The 24,198-nt window shown below is 44.9% G+C and overlaps 1 protein-coding gene across 2 annotated transcripts in view; it reads left to right on the top strand.

Annotated features, from left to right (window-relative positions):
* The first annotated feature begins 9,901 nt into the window (after positions 1-9,901).
* The window catches only part of LOC102147361 (uncharacterized), a 31,348-nt gene continuing 17,051 nt past the window's right edge, over positions 9,902-24,198 (top strand). The window contains exons 1-4 of one of the 2 annotated variants that reach the window (XM_070236166.1): positions 9,902-10,039; positions 14,875-15,058; positions 16,308-19,580; positions 20,943-21,128. In XM_070236166.1, coding sequence (XP_070092267.1) covers positions 14,915-15,058; positions 16,308-19,580; positions 20,943-21,128 — 3,603 coding nt within the window. In that variant the 5' untranslated portion in view covers positions 9,902-10,039; positions 14,875-14,914. Of the gene's footprint in view, positions 10,040-14,809; positions 15,059-16,307; positions 19,581-20,942; positions 21,129-24,198 lie in introns of those variants that run through there. The other variant, XM_070236167.1, reaches the window with a different exon arrangement.

Here is a 24,198-nt window from a genome sequence, read left to right as displayed (position 1 = left end):
TAGCTATTGTCTTAGGTTTTCTCTCTCTCTCTCTCTCTCTCTCTCTCTCTCTCTCTCTCTCTCTCTCTCTCTCTCTCTCTCTCGTCACTTGCTCTAGGGGAAGCCAGTTGCCGTGTTGTGAGGCAGCCCTGTGTAAAAGCCTCTGGCCAACAGCCAGCAAAGAGCTGGGTCCTGCTGTGATATTGTGATTTATAACAAGAAGTTTATATATTTGATCTTCATCCCCTTTCTGGCACAAAGCTCTTAAAACCCTTGGAATTTCGTAAGTAGTAAGAGTGATAAAGATATCTTGATATTCATAACGAACCCGTTTCAACCACACCTGAGTTTATGTTAATGAGGTGATTTGGGGAAAGCACCCAAGGATGGGGGCTGGTTGCCATGTGCTGTGCTTTAATCCCACACCCCTGACTTCCGGGAAGAAAAGAGGGGCTAAAGGTTGAGTCTATCACCAATGGCCAATGATTTAATCAATCTTGCTTATGTAATGAAGTCATCACAGAAACCCAAAAGGACAGGGTGAACACACGGAGATTCCGAGACAGTGGTGCATGCAGAGAGCATGGAAGCTCTGAGACCCTGCCCACGTACCTTGCCCTATGCATCTCTTCCATCTGGCTCTTCCTGAGTTATATCCTTTTATAATAAACCGGTAATCTAGTAAGTAAAATGTTTCTCTGAGTTCTATGAGCTGCTTTAGCAAATAAATCAAACCCGAGGAGGAGGTTGTGGGAACCTCCCATCCATAGCCAGGCGGTCAGAAGCACAGATTGGTGTCTGAAGGGGATGGGAGTCTGACAGTGCCTCCAGGTAGATTATATCAGAAGTGAGTTGACTTGTAGGACACCCAGCTGATGTCAGAGAGTTACTTGGTGGTGTTGGAAAAAATACACATAGGAATTCGGTGTCAGAATAACACCTGCCAGCAACCAGACGAGTGAGCTTGGGAGTGAACTCTCCATCCCCAGTCAAACTTTCAGAGGACTGTAGCCCTGGCAGACAGCTTGGTTGCAACCTTTGTGAGAGACCCTAAACCAGAACCACCCAGCTAAGCTGCAACTGTATTCCCGACCTTCAGAAACTCTGTGAGATAACAAATATCTGTGGTTACAAGCTGCTATGTTTGGGGTAACTTGTCATACAGTGTATCTATTACTGCAGAAGAAATTACGCCAAAGCTTAATGGCTTAAAACACTAACATTTGTTATCTCACAGTTTCTTTGGGTCAGGAGTCAGGACACGACCCACCTGGGTCCCCTTGCTCTGGTTCTTTCACAAGACTGCAATCAAGGTTTCAGCAGGGTTGCAGCTGTCTTAAGGCTTGACCGGGGGTGGATCTACTTTTAAGCGCTCCCATATGGTTGTTGGCAAGGTTCAGGTGCTCATGGGTTGTAGGACTGTAGCTTCGGTTTCTCAAAAGCTTTTGGCTGGAGGCCTCTCTTGGTTCCTCACCACACAGGCCTCTCCACAGGGCAGTTTATAACATGGCAGCTGGACTCATCAAAGTGAGTGAGCGAGAGGACAAGAGTGATGGCAAGAGAAAAGTCATATCCTTTGTAACTTAATCTTGGAAGTAATAGTCCATCACTTTTGCCATATTCTGTTCATTAGAATCAAGCCCATAGGTCCAGCCTACACTCAAGGGAAGGAGACTACACAGGGCTTAAACACCAGGAAGTGGAGACCATTGGGAACCATTCTAGAAGGCTGCCTACCACAGTCCACCCTCTGGTCCCCAGTGATTCATGTCCTTCTGGTGTAGGAAATACATCCATATCCTTCCAAGAGCATGCCCCCTAAAACACACACTCACAGTCTCATCTCATAGCATCAGCTCAAAGTTCAAAATCTCATCATCTAAATCAGTTCCAAGTATAGTTGAAGCACTTCAGGTGTAGTTCCTTAAATACAGCTCCTTGAGTAGTCAGTTCCTCTCCATCAGTGGACTTGTGGAATGAAAGAGAAAACACATCTGCCCATCCCCCACACTCAACATACAACGGTGGGACGGGTATAGGATAACCTCTGTGAACACTCTGATTCAAAAGAGAGGCATACAGGTGTTATTGGTCCATAGCAATTCTGAAATCCAAATGTTAGAAGATCCTTGATTAGAACTTAGTCTTATCCCTGCCCAGAAATAATTTTTCATTGATCTTGGCTCCACACCTGGGCTCTTGATTCTGCCCTCTGAGTTGTTCACCTTTTTTTCATGAAAGGTAGCCCTGTTTTCTCAGCCTGCTTCCTGCTAGAATTATGGGGGTCCAACAGCCTCTTTTCATTTTGTACTGGTTCTGTCTTTTCCAGTCCAAACTGGCTGACACAGATTTCTCAAAAAATTTGTGGGTTTGTGTGTATGTGAGCATGAGTCTCATTGGGTTAATGCCTTTAGATGAAACACACTACAAACCTTTGAGATAAACCCTTCTCTATCTTGAGCTCCTGCTGAGAGGCTGAGGAACAAATGCTCTTAAGCTTCCCAGAGGCCTTATTGTTTAATTGAGAGGATCTGAGAGGAACACTCAACTCTCTTAAAAGAGAATTTTGTGTGGCTGAGTAAGACCCTTATCCTTTGATTTTCCTGCGGTTTTAACATAAGGTCCTGCTTAAGCGGAAACAGATAGCCAATACAGGGAGCAATTTGAAGACTCTACCACGTAGCAGCTTTAAAGGCAATTTTCTCTTCTAATCATTGCCCTAGTTTTTGGTTATTCTCCAGCCTTTATTTTTCCATGTGAACTTATTGTTATTGTTGTTCCATATGAACATTTTAGCTGGCTTCAAACTCATTATGATAGAATTGTAGTGATTTCTACACATCACTAATGTTGGGAGCATCCTTATTTCTATGATATCAAGTCTTCCCAGCCAGACCTGTTATGTCTCTCAATATATTCAGTTTTTATGTCCTCTACAGGATTTTATCCAAGTTAAATTCATGCTTTTCATGTTAGATGTGTTTCACATTAAATATTGTTGCTACTATAGCAAGATGTTCTTTCATTTCCAGTTTTTGTTAATAAGAAAATATAGGCAACCATTTAACCAATTTTTCTTATTAAAGATTTTTTTCTAGAATATCTTGGATGATTTTGCCTATTTTCCAATATTTAAAGTGATTTTTTTTGTCTAATTCTATTAAACAGAACTTTGGGAATATGTTGAAGAATGGTGATAGATGGCACATCTAGCTTGAAACTGATTTTGATGAAATTGGCTCTGCATTTTACTGTTTAGTATAAAATTTTCTCTTAGTAAATAATCTTTATCATATTTAAGTACTTTACTTGGAAATTTTTGGAAAAGATTAGGAATAGCCTTTTTAGTATTTATTGATTTAATCATATTGTTCTACTTTAAATTATTGATTGAATATATAATGCATTTTTAAAAATTGACAATTTTTTGAACAGTTTTGCATTTACAGAAACATTAAGAAAACAGTACAGAGCTCCCATGTACCCTGCACCAAATTTCCCCTATTATCAACATCTCACATTAGTATGGTGTATTTGTTAAAATTCATGAACTAATATTGATACGTTATTATTAACTAAAGTAAATACGTTACTCATCTTTCCTTAATTTTTACCTAATGTCCTATTTCTGTTTCAGGATCCCATCCAGGGTGCCACATCACATTTGTTTGTCATGTGTCCTTAGGCTCCTCTTATCTGTGACAGTTTCTAAGACTTTTTTTGTTTTTGATGACCCTGACAGTTTGTTTTTTTTTAAAGATTGGCACCTGAGCTAACACCTGTTGCCAATCTTTTCCTTTTTTCTTCTTCTCCCTGAAGCCCCCAGTACATAGTTGTGTATCCTAGTTGTAGATCCTTTTAGTTGTGCTGTGCGGGATGCTGCCTCAGCATGGCTTGAGGAGCGGTGCTAGGTCCGTGCCCAGGATCCAAACCAGTGAAGCCCTGGGCGGCCTAGTGGAGTGCATGAACTTAACCACTTGGCAATGGGCTGGCCACTGACCCTGACAATTTTGAGGAGTACTGGTTAGATGTATCACTGTTGGTGTTGACCTTGACCATCTTGCTGAGATAGCATTTGTCAGGTTTCTCTACCGTAAAGTTACTCTCTTGCTCCTCCAACGCACCTTTTCCTTACTGCCCTCTTTGAAAGGAAGTCATGATGCAGAGCTCACACTTCAGGATTGAGTTATGATCCTCCTCCTTGAGAGTTAAGTAGCTAAATTATTTGGAATTCTAATGCATGAGAGATTCGTCATGTCTGTGGAAGTAACCCTCTTCATGTCTAGTAATACTTTTTGCTTTAAGTCTACCCTGTTTGACATGTCTTAGCTATATCTCTTGTAAGCAGAACATATAATTAGAATGTATTTATTTTATCTAGACTGACAATTTTAGTCTTTTACTTAATGAATCTAGTCCATTTACATTTAGTATAATTACTGATATATTTGCCTTTGTATATACTATCTTACTGGGATTTTTTTCTCTTTTTGTGTTACCTGCTTTTTGCCCATTATTTCCTTAACTTTGAAAATCAATCAAAATTTTAATTTTTCTATTATGTCTCTGTAATATATTTTTAATTATACATTATTTCACTGTTTTAGTGATTACTCTAGAGTTTACCTATGTGTCCTTGCTTTATTATAGTTTAACTTAGATTGTTATTTTTCCTACTTTTTTTTTTTTTTTTTTTGGTGAGGAAGATTGGCCTTGAGCTAACATCTGTTGCCAATCTTCCTCTTTTTGCTTGAGGAAGATTGTGACTGAGCTAAACAGATTATTTCTGACCTAACATCCTTGCCAATCTTCCTCTATTTTGTATGTGGGATGCTGCCATAGCATGGCTTGATGAGCAGTGTGTAGGTCCATGCCCAGGATCTGAACCTGTGAACCCCTGGGCCGCCAAAGCAGAGCACATGAACTTAACCACTACACCACTAGGTTTGCCCCTGTGAGTCCATTTTCTGTTCTATTTGCCTTCCTCTGAGCCTATGTCAATGTCTTTATCCTACTTTTTCATATGTAGCTGCTAAGCCACAACCTACTCCGTACTTGCAAGGTCCTGAAAATTACCCCCACTTATCCTTCTAATATTTTGTTGATTTCTTTCCCATTGTAGAATTAGATGAACATGAAGTCAAAGAGAAATACTTTGCATGTCAGTCTGCATGGGCTCTGATCGTGTCATGCTTCTGTTCGCAGACTGGAAGAGATGGAGCCTTTCCTCTTGGACGACATAGGCTGCATGATACAGAACGAGGCCATCGAGAGAATCATTTCACCAATGACTGTTCAGCTTTGCCATCTGATCATCTCAATGGAGAGGAAGGACGTAGAGAATGAAGTATTTGCCTCTTTGGAGAAGATGGCAGAACAATTGGCAAAAGCTAGTGAAGAGTTTGCTCAAGTTGCCAAAAGGTAATAACTTCAGAGAACTCAAGGCCTTTACCCTGACAAATTTTCAGAAGAAGAAAAGTGTAACTAGAGCCTTACTATAGTCTCCTTAAATGCTTTTAGAGAGAAGACAGGTGTGAAAAATAAGTTGAGAAAGCACAAAGCAAACATTTAATATCTTGTTATTTATTAGTTGGGTGTAACTTTAATTCACAAACATTTCAGAATTAGTTGACTGAGTTTTCCCCTAAGAAGCAGTTGTGTCCCACCCAGCCATTTCCAGACTCACTCAGATTATTTTTTATTATAGGGATAAGAATTTTCTGAGTTATCTAAACATAATTTTCATGTCTGTCATTCAGTGCATTGGGCCTGATTCTTTAATAGTAAAGCTGCACACAAATTATTTTCAGGGTTAATATAAAAGGGCCTAGTTATAACAACAAAACTGAACTCTATAAATGAAAGTTGAGTACTACAACAAAAGTTCTACATTTTTACTCCCCAAACTTAAGGTAGGTGCTGGAGCTAGACTGCCTGCTCGAATCCCAGCCCCACCGCTTACTAGTGTCTGGCTGTGGCTAACTTCTGAAACTTCCCTGTGCCTCATCTGTGAAAGTGGAGGTAATAACCACACCTCCCTCACAGGATGGTCATGAGGGTGTGAGAAATAATCCACACAAGACATTGGGCACAGGGCCCAGCACGTGGTAGCCAATAAATGATTGCTTCAGGTGTATCTTTAAAATAGAAAGATATGTATATGTATATAGAAAGAAATATATATTTAAAATAGCATAAATATTCCTCTCTTCCACCCAATAAGTATTATTGAACACCTCCTAAGATGTCAGGCACTATTCTAAGTGCTGAAACAAAATAGTGAATAAGATGTTCCAGTCGCTGCCCTCAGAAGCAGGGGAGCAAACGGAAAAGAAAACATATAACTATATTAACAAGGAAAAGCCAAATGCCTAAATAGAAAAAGGGAAAAGTACAGACATTTTAAAGCAGAAAAATAAAAATGAATTTTAAAACATTAAAAATGTAGTCACTCTTACCAGTATCCAAGAATTCTTTTAACAAACATTTAGCAAACAAAGAAACACAAATTAAAATGATAAGATACTATTTTTCTGGCCCAACATATTGGCAAAGATTAAAGAATAGTGGTAGTTCTCAGTATTGCTAGAGATGGTCATCTCATAGACTCATGATAGAAATGGAAATTGGTGTTTTAGAGGGTAATTTGATAATACAGATCCAAGACTTTGGAAAATATTCACCTGTTGACTCATGAATTCCAATCCTACTAATTTATGCTAAGGAAATACTCATAAACATGAGCCAGGATGTATTTATAAGGACATTTGTTGTGACAGTATTTAACGTTGTGAAAAGGTAGAAACACGCTAAATGTCCTAGCTTAGTAAACTATGATATAACCTCATGGTGAAACAGAAAAGGCAAACAGATGCGTCACCTGTTATCGATGAACATTTGTTAGTTTAGGAGAAGTATTTGTAACATTGCTTTACATGGGAAAGCAGGTTAACAAACAAATTTTTGTGTGTGTGTGAAGACTGGCCCTGAGCTAACATCTGTTGCCCATCTTCCTCTTTTTGCTTGAGGAAGATTGTCACTGAGCTAACATCGTGCTTATCTTCCTCTATTTTATGTGGAACACCACCACAATGTAGCCTGACAAGCTAGGTCCACGCCTGGGATCTGAGCCTGTGAACCCCAGGCTGCCGAATAGGAATGTGTGAACTTAACCACTACGCCACTGGGCTGGCCCCAGCAAACAAATTTTTTAAGTTAATGTAGAGCTAGAATTAATACTGACAGAGTGTGCAACTATCATAATAATAACTGTCCTAGGCAAGCGTCGTCAGTGGAACCTACAAATAGTGGGCAAAAGTTTCACAAGGAGCAGGATATTTATATTGTCTCACGGTAACTTCCTGTGAAGTATTTATTAATTAACAAGGGGAAAATAGTAGCTCTAAGGAGGAGAGATCTGGCAGATGTCGCCCGACTCAAGTGACCAAAGCTAATGTTACTTCTCTTGGGACAAAAACAACATCACTTGCCCACTGATGTGATGCACTGAGAAGGACACAGTGCCACTTCCATGGAATTAGTTCCCAAAATGTAAAGTCTGATCTATTAACAAAACATCAGACAGACCCAAATAGAGGGGCTTTCTACAAATAACTGGCTTGTGCTCTTCATAAAATGTCAAGGGTCCAGAAAGAAAGTCTCAGGAACTGTTCCAGATTAAAAGAGACTGAAGGGACCCGTATTAGTTTCCTGTGGCTGCTGTAACAAGTTATCACAAACTTAGGGATCTAAAACAACACACATTTATTGCTCACAGTTTTGTGGTTAGGGGCAGGTGGGCTTGGCCCGTTCCTCTGCTTTGGGTCTCACAGGCCAAAAATCACGGTGTCCACTGTCTGGGCTCTTATGTCAGAGCTCTGGGAAAAATCCACTTCCAGCCTTATTCAGGTTAATGGCCAAATCCAGTTCCTTATGGTCATGGGACTGAGGTCTTTGTTTCCTTGCTGGTTGCCAGCTGGAGCCTGATCTTCGCTCTTCAAGGCTGTCTGCATTCCACATGGCCCCTCCAGTGGTGGCAGGTCAAGTTCCTCTCACGCTTCAGACCTCTCTGACTTCTCCTTTTGCCTTCCTCTTCTGCTTTTAAGGAAGGGCTCATGTGATTACACTGCACTCGCCTGGATAGTCCAAAATAATCTCCCTATTTTAAGGTCCTATTTTAACCCTAATTACATCTGCAAAGTCCCTTCACAGCAGTACCCGGTTAACATTTGATTGACTAAGCAGGGGAGAGAAAACTGGGGGTGGAGGCGCCTTTAGAACTGCCCACCACAGGGGTTGATGATTCAATTTAATTCACGTTCTCAGATTAGGGACAATTAGCAATATTTGAATATCGATTTTGGATTAGATAATGGCATTGTATCAATGTTTAATTTCCGGATTTTAATTATCGTTCTGTGGCTACGAAAGTGAACATCCTTGCTCTTAGGGAAACCACATTGAATCATTTCGGGGTAAAGGAACATCATATGTGGAACTTTCTATACACAGGCATGCACACATACAGACACATACGTAGAGGGAAAGAGAATGATAAAGCAAATGTGGCAAAATAAGAACTGTGGGTGAATCTACGTGAAGGATATATTGGAGTTTGTTGTATTATTTTTGAAACTTTTTTGGAAGTTTGAAATTACATAAAAAGTTACAAAAATATTGTTGAAAAATACTCATACTCAAAAGTTAAGTAAATTAGAAACAAAGAGGATTCAAAACTGTACATGAATCCTCAAAAAATGAAAAACAGAATTACCATATGATCCAGCAGGTCCACTCCTGGGTATATACCCAAAAGAATTGAAAAAGGGACTCTAACAGATATTTGCACACCATGTTTCCAGCAGTATTATTTTCAGCAGCCCAAAGGTGGAAGCAACCCAAGTACCCATCGACAGAAAAATGGGTAAACAAAATGTGCCAAACACACGCAGTGGGATATTATTCAGTCTTAATAATGAATGAAATTCTGACACGTGCTACAACATCGATGACCCTTGGGACTTAATGCCAAGTGAAATATGCCAGTCACAAAAAGACAAACGCTGTGTGATTCCACTTATGTGAGGTGCCTACAGAGGTCAAATGCATAGAGACAGAAAGTAATATGGTGGTTGCAGGGGCTGGGGGAGGGGAGATGGGAAGTTGTTGTTTAATGGGCACAGAGTTTCAGTTTAGGAAGATGAAACAAGTTCTGGAGACGGATGGTGGTGATCTGTGAGCAACAATGTAAATGTACTTAATGCTACTATAACTATACACTTAAAAAAGGGTAAGATGGTGAATTTTGTTATGCATATTTTAACATACACACACAAAAGATATGGACTGTAATATAGTGTGACCCTAATTATGTAAAAAGAAAAAAATTCATGGAAAGAGACTTGCCAAAATATTTTTAATAATTTACTTAAGAGTTTGGGAACAGAGTGATTTTAGAATAATTTAATATCCTTTTTCACATTCTAAGTTTTCTAACACAATGCATTTTGTAATCACACACAAAAAGGGCATGCTAAATTTTGAGAGAAGTTAAACATCCTTTGGGTCTGTTTCAGTAAAAATGCCTTTGCTGTATTATCTCTTCCGGGAAAGTAAATTATTTATAAAGAGAATTGTGCATGCTCATGACCATGGGAAACAGTCCAGCCCATCTGCTGGGGCAATACTGCAAATAATTCATACTCTGCCTTGAGTCTGCCTCCACTGGCTTCCAGGGCAGCTCCTCAAGGAGTTCTCAGGAAAGGCCAAATGGAGGCAGTCAGCACAAAACGTGCTAAGTGTTCAGCTGGCAAGCCCCAGTGTGTTTCTCTGCTGGGTAAGCTCTCAGGAAGCCAGAAGGAATTTGCCACATCAGCAGACTAGTGTTGGCAGCAGGTTAAGGCTTCAGGGAAGACCCCACAAGAAGAGGCCAACACAAGGATATGTTTCCTTTTGTTTAAAAATGTATCATAGGATGAACACTCAGAAAATATGAATGAGATGGGGAAGAAAAGAATTACCCATAAGCCTACAACCAGAAATAACCACTGTGAACATCTTGGTATGTATTTATTCCAGATATTTTCTCTTTCTCTCCTTCTCACTTCCTCTTCCCATCCTTTTTTCTTCTCCCTCTCCCTTTCCTTTTTTAAAATTCATATAAAGAACCATCCATGTAAGCATATCTATCCATGTACATATATACACATGCGTGGATATGTATATATAAAATAGGTCATACCGATTGGTTAACAGAGAAAGAACACTGTGTTGCACGTCCCCAGAAGGTACCATTCACTTCAGAGTCTGGGAGAACAGTGCCTTTTGGGCTGTGCCCTGCATGGTCAGCACGAGCATCACAGCAGCCCTGGGCGAGGTGGTGATTTAACATGTCTTCTCTCCCCTCCACTTGCAAGTTTGATCTCTCCTGGACCATGCACTGGGGATTTTTCTGGTTATTTTTTTCTTCTGATTTCTAGCGTAATTGTGCTCTGGTCCAATAAATACTCAGTTTGATTTCTCTTCTATTATGCAGCTATGCATTCTAAATTATTCTTTTAATGTTGCACACCATGCATGAATTAGTTCATTACAACATGAATCCCTGACTTTTTAGACTCTAATATAAATTAGTATTGATTTTTTACACTGATTTTTTTTTGCAAATCAGTGGAGGAAGTTAGTCTTTCAACAAATAGTGCTGGAATAATTGGATATTCACATATCAAAAAAATGAACTTTAATCTACACCTTAGATCATATTAAAAACTAACTCAAAATGGATCACAGACCTAAATAGAAATCCTAAATCTATAAAAGTTCTAGAAGGAAAAAAATCTTCAAGAGCTTGAGTTAAGAACAGATTTCTTAGATACAATGCCAGAAGTATGATCCATAAAAGAACAAATTGGACCTTATCAAAAATCAAAACACTATTACTCTTCAAAAGACACTACTAAGAGAATGAAAAGGCAAGCTGGAGACTGGGAGAAAATATTTATAAAGCCTATATCTGATAAAGAACTTACATCAAAACTATGTAAAGAACATAAAATCTCAGTAATAAGAAAAAACAACTTAGTAAAAACAGTCAAATGATTTAAGCTGATGCTTAAAGAAGATATGCAGATGGCAAGTAAGCAGAAGAAAAAATTCTCAACCTTATTAGCCATGAAGGAAATACCAGTGAAAACCACAACAAGATAACATTACATACTTTATTGAAATGACTAAAATTTAAAAGAAGGTACCAAGTATTGGTGAGGATGTGGAGGAAGTGGAATCCTCACACTGCGAATGAGAATGCAACATGGTACAGTTACTTTGGAAAATGTTTTGGCAGTTTATTTAAAAGTTAAGCATATGCCTAAAACTCCTAGGTATTTATGCAAGAGAACGGACAGCAGATGTCCATACAAAGTCCTGTACACTAATGCTCATAGCAGCTTTACTTGTAATAGCCAAATGTTGAAAACAACCCAGATGTCCCTCAACTGATGAATGGATAAATAAAGTTGGCAAAGGCATACAATGGAAGACTACTCAGCACTGTGAAGGAATGAATGACAAAGGACATGGAGGAATCCCAAAGAGGACTGTGCTGCATGAAAGAAGTCAGACAAAAAAAGGAGTAGATTTTTTTCATTTACACAGATCTCCAGGTAACGCAAGCTAATCTATAGTGACAGAAAGCAGATCAGTGGCAGGGAGAGGTGGGAGGGGGGCATGGATTGTAATGCAGGAGTGAGGGAGCACAAAGGGGCTTTGGGAAACTTTTGGAGGTGATGGATATGTTTGTTATCTTGATTATGGTGATGGTTTGATGGGTGAACACATATGTCAAGCTTTTTAAATTTTATACTTAAATATATGTATGTCAACTTTACTTCAAGAAATCTCCTAAAAAATAATACAGAGGGGCCAGCCCCATGGCCCAGTGGTTAAGTTAGTGCCCTCTGCTTCAGTGGCCCAGGGTTCACTGGTTCAGATCCTGGGTGTGGACCTATGTGTTGCTCATCAAGCCATGTTGTGGCGGCGTCCCACAGGGAAGAACTAGAATAACCTACAACTAGGATATACAACTATGTCCTGGGGCTTTGGGGAGAAAGAGGGCAGGGAGAGGAAGATTAGCAACAGAAGTTAGCTCAGGGCCAATCTTCCTCAAAAAAAAAATAATAATACAGAGTTCAGGTACACCTTTCACATAGCTTTCTCTAGTGTTAACAACTTATATATCCATAGTACAATTTTCAAAACCAGGAAGTAAACATTGGTACAATGCTATTAACTATACTACAGACCTCATTCAAATTTCACCAGTTTTCCTCCTAATGTTCTTTTTCTGTTCCAGGATGTAATTCAGGATTCCACATTGTGTTTGTCTCCCCTTAAGCTTTTCCAATCTATGACAGTTCCTCATTCTTTCTTTGTCTTTCATGACCTTGACACTGTGATGAGTACTGGTCAGTTATTTTTGAAGAATATCTATCAATTTGGGTTTGTCCTTTCTTTTTCATGATTAGATTGAGGTTACGTACCTCAGTCTGTACTGAGGGTACCACAGAAGTGATGTTGTGTCCTTCTGTATGCATTTTATCATGACATTGATGTGTCTTATTACCAGTGATTTTAAACTTTATCACTTGGTTAAAGTGCTGTCTAATAGATTTCTCCACTATTTTTCCCTTTGTAACTGGTAAGTATCTTGGAGAAATTTCTGCAACTGTTCTGTTTCTCCTCAAACTTTCATCCATCAATTCTAGCATCTATCAGTGTATCTTGCCTGCAAGAATTGTTACTACGATATTTACCTGATGATAATATTTTATTTCCCTCATTCTTTCTATATTAATTGGAATTCTTCTGTACAGAAATGTTATCCTTTCTCCTCCATTTATTTATTTATTCAATTATTCATACACTATAGGCTCATAGGTATTTATTTCATCCTATGGGTTATGATTCAATACTGTCATTATTTATTTTATTGTTCAATTCATTCCAGTTTTGGTCATTGGAGGCTCCTTCTAATTGGCTCCTGTGTCATTTTGACACATTTCCATTTTTTTTTAAAAAGCATTTCCCTATTTTCTAAGCTCAGCTTGTATTTTTCTGGCCCAGGCCCTGGAATCAACCTCTTCCCCAAGGAGTCCTGGTTTCTTTTACTGAAAAATAGTATTGAGAAGCCAAGATCTGGAATCTAAATATGCTCATTACTACTGGAGTATCATTGTTCCTAGGGCCTCTCAGCAGACAGAGCTAAAAAATATATATATGCATGGGCTGGCCCGGTGGCATAACGGTTGAGTTCACAAGCTCTGTTCAGCGTCCCAGGGTTCGCAGGCTCAGACCATGGGCACGGACATATGTGCTGCTTACCAAGCCATGCTGTGGCAGGCATCCCACATATAAAATAGAGGAAGACGGGCACAGATGTTAGCTCAGGGCTAATCTTCCTCAAACCAAAAAAAAGGAAGAAGAAAGAAATATATGGATCCATGGATACACATGGATCCATGGATACACATACCTTGATATTTATCTCTATGTGCCTGAATACATATTCATATATGTGTGTAAGTCATACTGATATTTCTAATTCCAGTCCAACACTACAAGGTTCTTTCTTGCCTTCCCTTTTCCTCATTTGTAGCTTCTTTCTCCATCAGAAGATTTATTTGGGCAGATCATTGCAGGCTTTGTCTCTGTGAACTATCTTGCAGTCAAGGTCATATTACGACACAACCAATAAATTGCCTTAACACTGGACTCCACGACCTCATTTCACGTATACAGCCCTGATCCTTGACAGCTTTGTATCTCTCCCCTCCTTTTAACGTTGAGAAATGAGAAAATTCAGGAAGCTGGGCTGTGTGGGTGAGGGCCCCAGCTTTGCAAGTGAACAGCTGCCAGGGTGTGGCACAGTCATATTTCTGGACCAAGCAGCCTGAGTGTCAGCTGCAGCTGATGTGCAAATCCCCCACAAGGAGTCAGAAGTAAAACAAGAGGAGACAGCTGTCACGCATCCTTCCCGCCTTCCCTTTTCCCCCCATGTTTCGGCATTTTGCTATGCTGAGTTGTTCGGGTTGGTGTGATTCTGCACATGGGAACTCAAGGGGTATCTCCCATGAGGGTAGCTGGGATGTCCGAGGCAGGAAGGGATGAGGGGCGTTGAAATTGGCTGTCACTCGGCAAGGGACCAAAAGCTGAAAGGAGCATCTCAGCGATCACTTGAGCTGGCACTCCTGTGTCCTCCCAGCCTGCAATTCCAAAGGCATAGACCTCAGCCTCATTTGTGAAGAATAACCATTATAAGGACAAGGGCCAGAACAGGTGGGACTTTTCTTGTTTTGTTTTATGTGGATGGGGATGATTATTGAAAGAGAGGTTTTTGCAATCACATAACCAAACGGTTGCTGTGGACATCTGTGTTCAGAGAAACCGATTTTTTTGTTACACAAAAACTCTTCCTCTTGATAACATGGATCAAAATGAGATTCTAGACATTATTGTTTTTTGCAGTAATTATACACATTCATTGCAGAGAAAATGAGAGCAATTCAAAAGGGAACAAAGCATATTTTAAAATGCTAAGATAGATCCACAGTTTGGTGATTATCCTTCTAGATAAATGGTTCTCTATGCAGCTCTGCACATAATTGAAAACAAATGAGATCTTGCCATACATGCTATTCTGCAATTTGGTTTTATTTACTCAACACTATGTCCTGGAGAGGCTTCTATCACCATAAATACAGACCCATGTCACCGTTTTAATGGCTTCACGGTGCTCTGTAACATCTATGTAGCACAGTTTCCTTATGGGTATAGTTCTTTTTTGTAACATTACATTCATGGAGATGTTGGTGAAGGCTGAGTGGAAACGTGTCTGATCAGGTTGGCAGGAGACTCTGAGGAGGAGTGGCTCCGCGAGGAAATGGGGCCTGCTGCCGAGTCTCTGATCCTCTCCGGGAGGAACATGACGCTGGTCGCTCAGAAGCTCCATCTTCAGCCGGACTGTCAGAGCCACCAGGAGGAGCTAGTGACCACAGCTCAGCGGATCCTAGTGGCCACCACGAAGGTGAGGCTGATGTCAGAGCTGGCTGGCTGCTTGGTCTGAACAGAGAGCTCACTGGTGGGAAACATGGATGGGGCATGTCATTCCCACAGTAGACACGGGCCTCAGAGAGAGAAATTTGCCCAAGTTTCTGCCAAGACTGTAGGCACAGAGTTTATTACCAATTTAATAAATGCTAAATGTGGAGGCTGGCATAGGCAGCCAGGTAGGCATACTGAGGTAGGAGCTATGATCTTAAACCCACATGTGGTCCCCTCATCCCCCACACTTGGCCACTAACCCCTAATAAAAAGGTGTCACTGAGGTGTTCATTTTCCACTCTACCCGAGACTGGAGCTATGGGGAGAAGCCACGGAAACCTCTACCACTGTCATGCTATTTGACAAACTGGCTCCAGAATGAAAGCTCTGCTGCATTGACCTCCAGCTCCAAGGATCTCATGGGGCCTGGATAACCCCTCACCTTCATTCTCCATCTTCAAGTTCCATCACACGGCACAACTCTTTTAGGGTGGGACGTTGCTCCTTGTTAACATCTATATGCCTTAAATATTATCAAATATTAATACCGTTCACCATTAAAACTTTAGTAGTGTGAGTTATCGGGGTGGATGTATTTGTAAATTAAGAGATCCTCATTAAAGTAAGATTGGGAATGGGGGGGATGAGAGAGGCGGAGCCAGAGTGCTTCCGGCACCTGCTGATGGGAGGAGGAGAGAGGAAGACGGTCAGGCTCGTGGAAGTGGCTGGTACCAGCTCGGTTGCAAAGGGTGATAGAGCCATCCAGGAGCGGCAGAGTCAGGCTCGGAAAGGCTACTCAGAGGCACTTCCTGGACAGGCCATCTCTCCAGCCCCCATCATCCTCATCCCAATAGCATGTCTTTCCTAAACACTCTTCAGTTCCTTGCCTGTTGGTTACCATGTAGATGGTTGACCGTTCCTCCTCTAACCCGGAGGTGGGCACTGCAAACCCAGATCGGACCCCGCATTTAATGTAGCTCAAATTTAAGAGGCCTTACATTTTCAGTTAAGCCAAACGTTTTCTTTAAACGTCTCTTCCAGGTGACTTTTCTTTATATGTCACTCCTAGATGAGGTGGCCTTTTTGGGGGAAGGGGACGCTGAGATTCTATACGCTTTAGTCTTGGGACGTTTGGACGCGGGGAGGGGGGAAGGCAGCTGCCCTTGCTCTCCCTATCGCTCCAGAAACGTGCTAGCATTTTCAAGCTTCTCTTCCCCTCACTGCCCGAGCAGGTCCTGCTCCTGGAAGACGCTGCGATGGCGAGGAAGGTGGTGCGGGCGGCGGGATGGTGCCTGACCTGCCTGGACGCGCTGGAGGCGGCGGGCGACGCGGCCTCGCTGCGCGGCCCCTTCGCGGATCTGGCCGCGGCGCTGCGGGGCCTGGGCGGCCTGACCGCGCGCGGGCCCGGGGGGCGCCTGGGCCGCGCCGGCCGCATGCTGCGGCGCTGTGTCCCCGCGCTGCTCGCGGCCGCCCGTGGCCACCTCCGGCGTCCGCGCGACCCGCAGCTGGCGGCCTCCCGGGGCCACGTTTTCGCTCTGACCAGGCAGACGCTCGGCGAGCTCCTGGCGCGGCTGGAGCCCGGCGCCGCGGCCCCTGCGTCCAGTGCCCGGAGCGGCGCGCTCCCCCGGCGCCTGCGGCAGCTGCGCGAGCTCCTGGCGGCGCCCGGGCCCGGGCAGGCGCGCGAAGGCCCGCGGGACGCGCTCCTGGCCGCCGTGCTCTGGCCCTGCATGCGCCTGGCCGCCTGCTCCGCGCCGCCCGACAGGCTGCGCCTGGTGGCCCTCTGCCGCCGGCTGCTGGAGCTGCGGGGCGCCGGCCGGCGCCTGGGCCGGATCGATGGGTCTCCGGGGACAGGCCTGGCGAGCCTGCCGCCGGGGCAGGAGTGCGCAGCGCTGCAGGCCGCGACTGAGGCCCTCGCCCAGGGAGTCCGCGCTGGGTTACTGCGCCAGATCCTGGACACGTTCACCGACACGCAAAGTCCTCTTCAGAGGCTGGTCCAGGCCGCCTTGGCCGCTCCCCCTTTCAGCTCTCCGCGCGATGCCGAGGGCCAGCCAAAGAGCCTCCAGCTTCTCCTTGCTGATTTCCAGGACCAGGCCAAGCAGATGCTCAGAGTGGCGCACTTAGTCTGGGTTTGCTGCTCCCGACAACAAACTGGCAAAGACGTCGAGGCCACCACGGCGGGCCTCTGGGAGCTTGTGGTCAGAGTGCAACAGCTTTTCTCGCAAAGCCCCGAAGGGTCTGGTCCGGACTGGAGCCCCGCCGCCCTGCAGGCCGTGCTTCAGGCGTGGGCCAGGGCATCTGAAGGCCTACTGGCCTGTTTTGACGACGTTCTCAATATTCCTGAGTTCCTGGGTGTGTCCATTCAGGAAATGACCAAGCGCTTGGACTTCTTTACATGGGCTTTGAGGAAGAGAGATTCTAGAGAGTTTTCTCGACTCGTGGCATATTTACAGGGCCGAGCCACGCACATAGGGCAGGTGATGAGCAGGTATGTGGACCAAGATCGAGATCCCATTTTCCGGAATGGCCTGAGAGTCTTGATTCGGCAGCTGGAGGAATCTTCCCTGGTCCTGGGTGCAGCTGCTGAGCGCTGTTCAGGTGGGCACAGCTCTCAGGACACAGATGCGTTTTTAACCATGGCAAAGCATCTGATCTGCTCAGCTCAGAGCATCCGAGAGGGTCTGGATGGGACTAACCACCCAGATATCCTCAGCCCCCTTCGACACCAAGTCCAAAGGTTTGATATTGCTAAGAGACAGCCTTATTTTATTCTCCCCAGCCTTCAGGACTCCATAGTTTCTGAACTGAAACACCAAAGGGGCTCTGGGTTAGGGAAAAGTGATCTAGGCACCTCCTATCCGCCCAGGGACCATCTTTCCAGTCCCTGGATTCCTGGCACCCGTCCACAGAGGGGGGGCTCTCCACTTCCTGCCATCAGCAAACTTGTCCTTGCTGTAGAGAGCCAGGCAGTGACTTCAGCTTGCAGCAGCCTGCAGGATCAGGATGCAGCTGTGGATGCAGCTCAAGAGGCCTTGGCTAGGGAGGGACCACTGGGGTTGAAGAGGATGACTGGACTCGAAGAAATCTCAACACTGGTACCTTCTGCTAGTGACTTAGCAGGGGAGATAGCACATTGTACAACTGCTGGAACTGATAGGCTTGTGGAAGTGGCTCTGCAACTGTCTGGCAGAACTAGGGAAACCAGGCAGGGTTTAGTAGCCATGGCTGGTGACTGGTACCCTCTGTGTCAACAGCTATTTTGCAACGACCCAGCAGCTGATCTTCGAGAAAACATGGCAGTGTTTGTGGAGCTTCAGCAGAATTTAGCCTCAGTGGTTCAACTAGCAGCAAAAAGTGGGCCCATGGATTTGGGTAAAAAGGATTCTGACTCGACTGGGCATCCAGAAGCACTTTTACAAATGCAAGGCAGACTGCAGGAGGCAGAGACCCACGCTAAACAGCTGTTGGACAAGATTCTGGCCTCTGATGGCCTCCAAGACCTCAAGTCATGGGAGGAGAGCATTGAGGATGGGTGCCTTCTATGGTCAGTGACTATCCAAGACCTGCTCCAGTGCATGGAGAGGCTCAGCGGGAGACAAGGCCTGTTCTTGTTCCTGCGACAAGCTGTGAATGACCAGCAAGGGCTGCAGGAAGGGTTGGCTCAGGCAGCAGATGTTTCTCGGAGGCTACAAGAGGCTGCCAGGCTGTCTTCCCTACTGTGTGGGGAGGAGAAAGTAAAGGGTGAAATCTCCTTTCTGTGCAGGGAAGTTCATGTGCTCACAGAAGCTCTGCTGGATGTGGCACAGATCCTGGCCTCCTCCCCCAAACCATCACCCAGCCTGTCCACACGCTTTGAACTTCTCTACTTGGAGCTCACCCTTCGAGCCAAGGCCCTGACTGGCCATCTCAGCAGCATCAATGCAGACTATGAACATGCCCTCCAAGCTGCCTTCTGCCCAAGACTTTCTGTCTGCAGAGACCCCCAGACCAGGCCAGAAAGCTCCCTGGAAAGAATGGTGTCTGGTATCCAAGCTGTGCAAGAAATCGTGGCAGGAGGTCAGGAGTCTGGGCCCTGCCAGGAGAGTCTCCTTGTGGCGCTGGAGAGCATTCTTGTCCTCACCAAGGAGGTAGCCCAGAGGGTCCCTGTGGTCCGAGAACACCCAGAGGAGTGGGGAATGCACATCCTGGACTGGCTTCAGTGGGAGTGGGCAGCTAAGGCCCACCATGCTGTGACCCAGCTCCAGGCTTGGAAAGGTGGTCACACCAAGGCCTGGAGACTCCTGGCCCAGTGCTTGAAGCCCAGTAGTGAGACAGCAGTGATGAAGCCCAGTGATGAACAGGACCCTGTCCAGCGCCAGCTCCACCATGCGGAGGGTGCATCAGGAATGGCTGCAGCGGGCAGTATGGATTCTCAGGGTGCTGCCCCAAGAGACACCCCAGGGAGCTCAGTGGGGACCTGCACTGCTGATCCAGGCATCGCTGGGACAATCACAGCAGACCTGGGCACGGTGAGATAGTCAGCACCTTTCCTCCTCCCCCACCTCACCCTTCTTTTCTGGTAACCAGAGTCCCCTGTCAAGTTCCAGAAAAAGCTGCCTTGGTGCCTATGTGTGTAATTCACACCTGGCAGGCAGCACAGTGCAGCCTCGAGAGTCCAAGCTGGGGAATCGGACTCCTGGGCCAAGCCTGCCTCTGCCCAGCTCTGAGACCTCAGAGAAGCTTCTGAGCTATTTTGGGCTTCAAGATTCTAGTCTAGAAAATGAGAACATTGATACTTCCCTGGCGGAGGGTTACTGAAAGCATCCATGTAAAATACTTGCACTTGTCTGGCACATAGTAAGCGTCCTATAAGTAGTGGCTATAATAACTGACTTTTATGAGGTTTTTCCCAGTTACTCCAACTGGTGGTGGTCCCCCTTGTGGTGACTGACAGAGTCCTCCAGTGGAGCAGGCTGCTTCATGCCACCTTGCCCTCTGGGATGTTACCTCCCTGCTCCAATTGGGGTTCTTTTGTTTGCAAGTGGCAGGAATCTATGTTGAACCAGCACAGGCAAAATGAAGGATTGACTGGAAGGATGCTGGGTCTGTTCAATGGCTTCCACACATGGTCATTTCCTTCCAGGGCACCAGACAGGACAGTTAGGCATCACGGATCCCAAACACTTGATTGACTTATACTGACTGTGATCAAAGTCAGTGGGGGATACAGTAGGTTGGCAGTGCCCGAGAAGTTCCCTTGCAGACGTGCTCAGCCCAGCATTTTATGTACAACCTGATCTGTCCTCTTCTTGACCTTGTGCTCGGCCGCACAGACCATCCCAGGCCCTTCCCTGGCTCTTCTCCCAAGATAAAGCTGACCAGACCATGGGTTTCTCCACCCCATTAGTCTTTGTTTTTCTCATTAAAATGTCATCACCATGAGAAGGGGCCCTATTCCCAACATAGCTGGGGGGAGAGCAGGCATTTCCCTTTTCCCCTGCACCCTAAGTCCCCTCTGCTCAGATCATTCGAGGATTCCTGCATTTCTTCAAGAAGCTGTAGATTCTCCCTTCTCCCACGTAAGGCTTAAAAATTCACAGAGGGAAAGAAAACGTCATACGTTAACTATCCTGGGACCTGAGTGTGCGAGGTTTCAGTTTTTGTCAATTCTGGATGAATGGAACACAGAGTAATGGGCTCCTTGTCTCCTCTTCTCACTGTTTTCCTACATATTTGGAGAAAATTGCCAAGAACTGCTGGCATGTGGGAATCGGGAAATCCTCTGGATTCTCACTCTTCTTTATAAAATGATAAAAAGGCTGTTCACATCCCCACTGTAGTTTAAAGCTCTGAGAATCAGGAGTTTCATTAGTTCTGTCTTCTTCTTACAGCAGCAGCAGAGCGGCACCCCCGCCAGCGCCCCTGGCTGTCCAGCCTGGCTGCGCGCTGATCTGGACCAGCCTCTGCCGGAGGACGGCAGCGCGGACAGTGGGAACAGAATCACCCAGATTACCCGGGAGATGGCCAAGGAGGTGTTCCTAATGGCCCAGAGTTTGAGGAGGAGAGGACGCATCATGGTACTTGGCCTTTGTAGGGGAGGAAGACATTTCCTCTTCCCAAATGTGCGTTCGTCTGGCTGGAGAATGAATTAAATTCACATGAGACAGAATAGCAAGAGAAAATTAAACAAAGCTTTATGAGGAACCATGGCCCGGGGCCTTTCTTCCTGAAGGAAGAAAGGGCACCAAAGAAGTGGGGTGCACATAGTGGTTATATACCCCCAAACAGGGTGTTTCACATGTGATTGAAATGTCCCTCCCACAATAGTCACAAGATTGCCCTGTCGGCACAGTGCTTGATGGACACAGCAGGTAGTGGTCTGCTGTCTCAGAGGGCGTAGCAAGAGGCAAGTCTATTGTCTTGAGCCGGGTGGTCACAGGTGAGCGCAGCAATCAGTTCCTAGCCTAAGGAAAGATGCTTAATCCTTAAGAAATGCCAACGTTGGGAGGGGGAGGGAAGTCAGTTACAGGAGGTTAGCAGCCTAGCACAATAAAATGCAGATTTAAGTCCTTGCCTTTGGTATTGATTAAGAGTTTCTAGAGAGAAGGTCATTTTTCTTCTTCCTGGTACAGAGAGGGAGGCACCTTTTACAGATAGAGATTTACCTTACAAACGTAAATGTGTCCTAACAAAGGGCAAGTTCCATTCCTCAGAGCCTCCTTGCCTGTCCCAGTTTATCAAAAGCAATCAGCCTCAAATAATCCTGATGCCAAAGAGACATATCTTGGGGTGGCCAATTCCAGGTCCCCACACCTTCATGGGGTGGTGGGAGGAAATGGCACCATGGGGGAAGTGGGGCTCCCAACTACTGTCCCCCAGGAGCCGGGCCAGCAGGGGCAGCTCCCAGGAAGGAAGGGCGGCACTCAGGGGCCCCTGGGCACTTCACATTTTTACATGCTCTCTTCTTTCTCTCTCTGGGCATATCATAAAGCCCACTTCATTTCTCTCTTCCCCTCTGCTTTTGGGCTCAGTTACAGAGGCTTTGTCTTATTCCACCAGGACAGATAATTGCCAGAAGCTGCAATTTGGTAAAATCAAGGACTCATCCACATCCCAGCAGGATGAACTGAAGGGAGCCATTTACACCTTTAAAAATTCCGCAAACTAGAGCTCACAGGGCTTGACCTCCTGCGGGATGAGAGCCGTGCAGGGCCAGCCCAGCCTGGAGAGGAAGGGGGCTGCTTCAATCATGCGTGACTGGTTCTAATTCTCTTTGGCCCTCTTCTTGGTTAAAGTTAGTTAAGCATTGTTTAACATCCACACACCAACACTGAAAAAAAAGAGTCCATTTACTAAATGTGTGGACCAGAAGGAAGAGAGAGAATGGCTTTCCAGTGTAGGTCTGCTGGGTACTGATGGCTCCAGAATCCATGACTGGGCCCCATAGGGCCCCACCTTCTCATTCTGGGTGTAGGGGAGGGGGCCCAGAAGAGAAGGCTGGACGTCAGGGCACCCCCTGATGAGGTGACTGCAAAGCTGAGCCCAGCAGTCGTGCCACGCCCAAGACTCGGGCCTCTCCTTGTCCTGTCCCTCCTCCCAACCCCTGCCCAGTCAGTTTCTCAGTCAGTTACCCTAAGGTCATTAGATCAGAAGTGGGCGTGGTTACCTTTGCTGGCTGACTCTCAGTTTCTTTCCAAATGTCTCAGATACTCTAATTTATACAGGACTTGGGTGCTGGCCTTGGTGTGTGGCTGAGGGGCCAGGAATATGCAAACCCTCCATCCCAGGGAGTTCCCTAGGGAAATGTACACTTACAGGAAATGACAAAAGGAAAAACAAAGGATAATTTTCTATGGTGAGGCTAGTGCCTGGTCAAGTGGAGTGACTAGGCAGCATTCTCCCCCAAAGCCTTCAAATCCTGGTCTTAACACCAACCAGATTCTAACAGCCAAAGTACCTGGTACTCTTGAGAAAAAAAGAGAAAAGAGTTTAAAATGGCTGGTTAGGGGGCAACCGGCCGCATAGGAGTGAAGGAACTAAGATTCCCTGAATTAGAACACTGAGAGTCTGTGACACTAACTTAAGTCAGATGTATTAGCAACTCTTCAGCCCCGAGGCTGGGGGTGGAGTTGGAGGAAGCAAGGAGGAAGGTGGGAAGGTGTTCCTTGGAGAGGCAGAAAACGTAAGCGTCTTCTTTCTTGGCAGAGGTCTACACAAGACTCTTCTCATGTGGTTTGAGTTTTCTCTGGCACCTTTGAGACCTGGGTTTTGAGTTCTGGAATATTCCGGCTTGACCTCTTCAGTTGAGCCCTTCTCCTTCACACATGGAGGTGATCTTACTGAAGACTTTCCACAGCGTCATATTTCACATCTTCATTTGAACACTTTCCGTGTGCCAGCAGAGAACAATGCCAATTCCTCAAGTCATTATCCAGGTTAAGGAACTGTAGCAATGTGTATAAAATAAAATATCCATGGGACAAAAGGGGGTTCTTCTCTCACCCTCCCCTCATCCTCATCCTTTCAGTATTCCTTTTCATTCTTATCCTAAAGACCAATGATTCCGAAATCAGGTAATCAAACCCACGTTTAGTACTGGGAGAGAGCTGACAGATGCAAAGAGCTTGGCCAGACCCGAGCCTCATCCAAGGAGAAGCGAAATCCATATTTTAGGACTCATTTGCTAACTGGGGTGCCATATCATAAAACAAATTCTCAAGGGTCTGAGGATCCACATATTCTCCTGGGACATCATAAAGAAGTGGTGCTGCCTTGGATGTTTTGAATGGCTCTCGGTTTGGGGTTGCGACATCAGTCTTTAGAAAAGAAGGGGCAACGTTGTGCCAAACGACCTGGCAGGTTTGGCTAATTTAGGAACAGCTGTTTGAGTCCTGTGTTTCACAAAGGCTGTCTCTGTTCCCAAAGGTTTCTCCCTCTGGTCTGCCACGGAGTTTGGGATTGCTTTGAATTAGGCATTGGACATGCCTGTACTCACTCCTTTCTTATCTGGAATTGCCAATACGTCTAATAAACTAAGCCTCTAATGCTAGGTTTAATAGAATTGTTTTCTCCTTACTGGAGAAGCTGAGACAGCACAATATGTGGAGAAGAGGGTGCCAGGAAATGGTTCCCAACTAGGGCCAGCCG

This window comes from Equus caballus, chromosome 15, assembly GCF_041296265.1.
Source record: "Equus caballus isolate H_3958 breed thoroughbred chromosome 15, TB-T2T, whole genome shotgun sequence".
NCBI lineage: Eukaryota > Metazoa > Chordata > Mammalia > Perissodactyla > Equidae > Equus > Equus caballus.
This window is presented reverse-complemented; position numbering and strand designations above follow the sequence as displayed.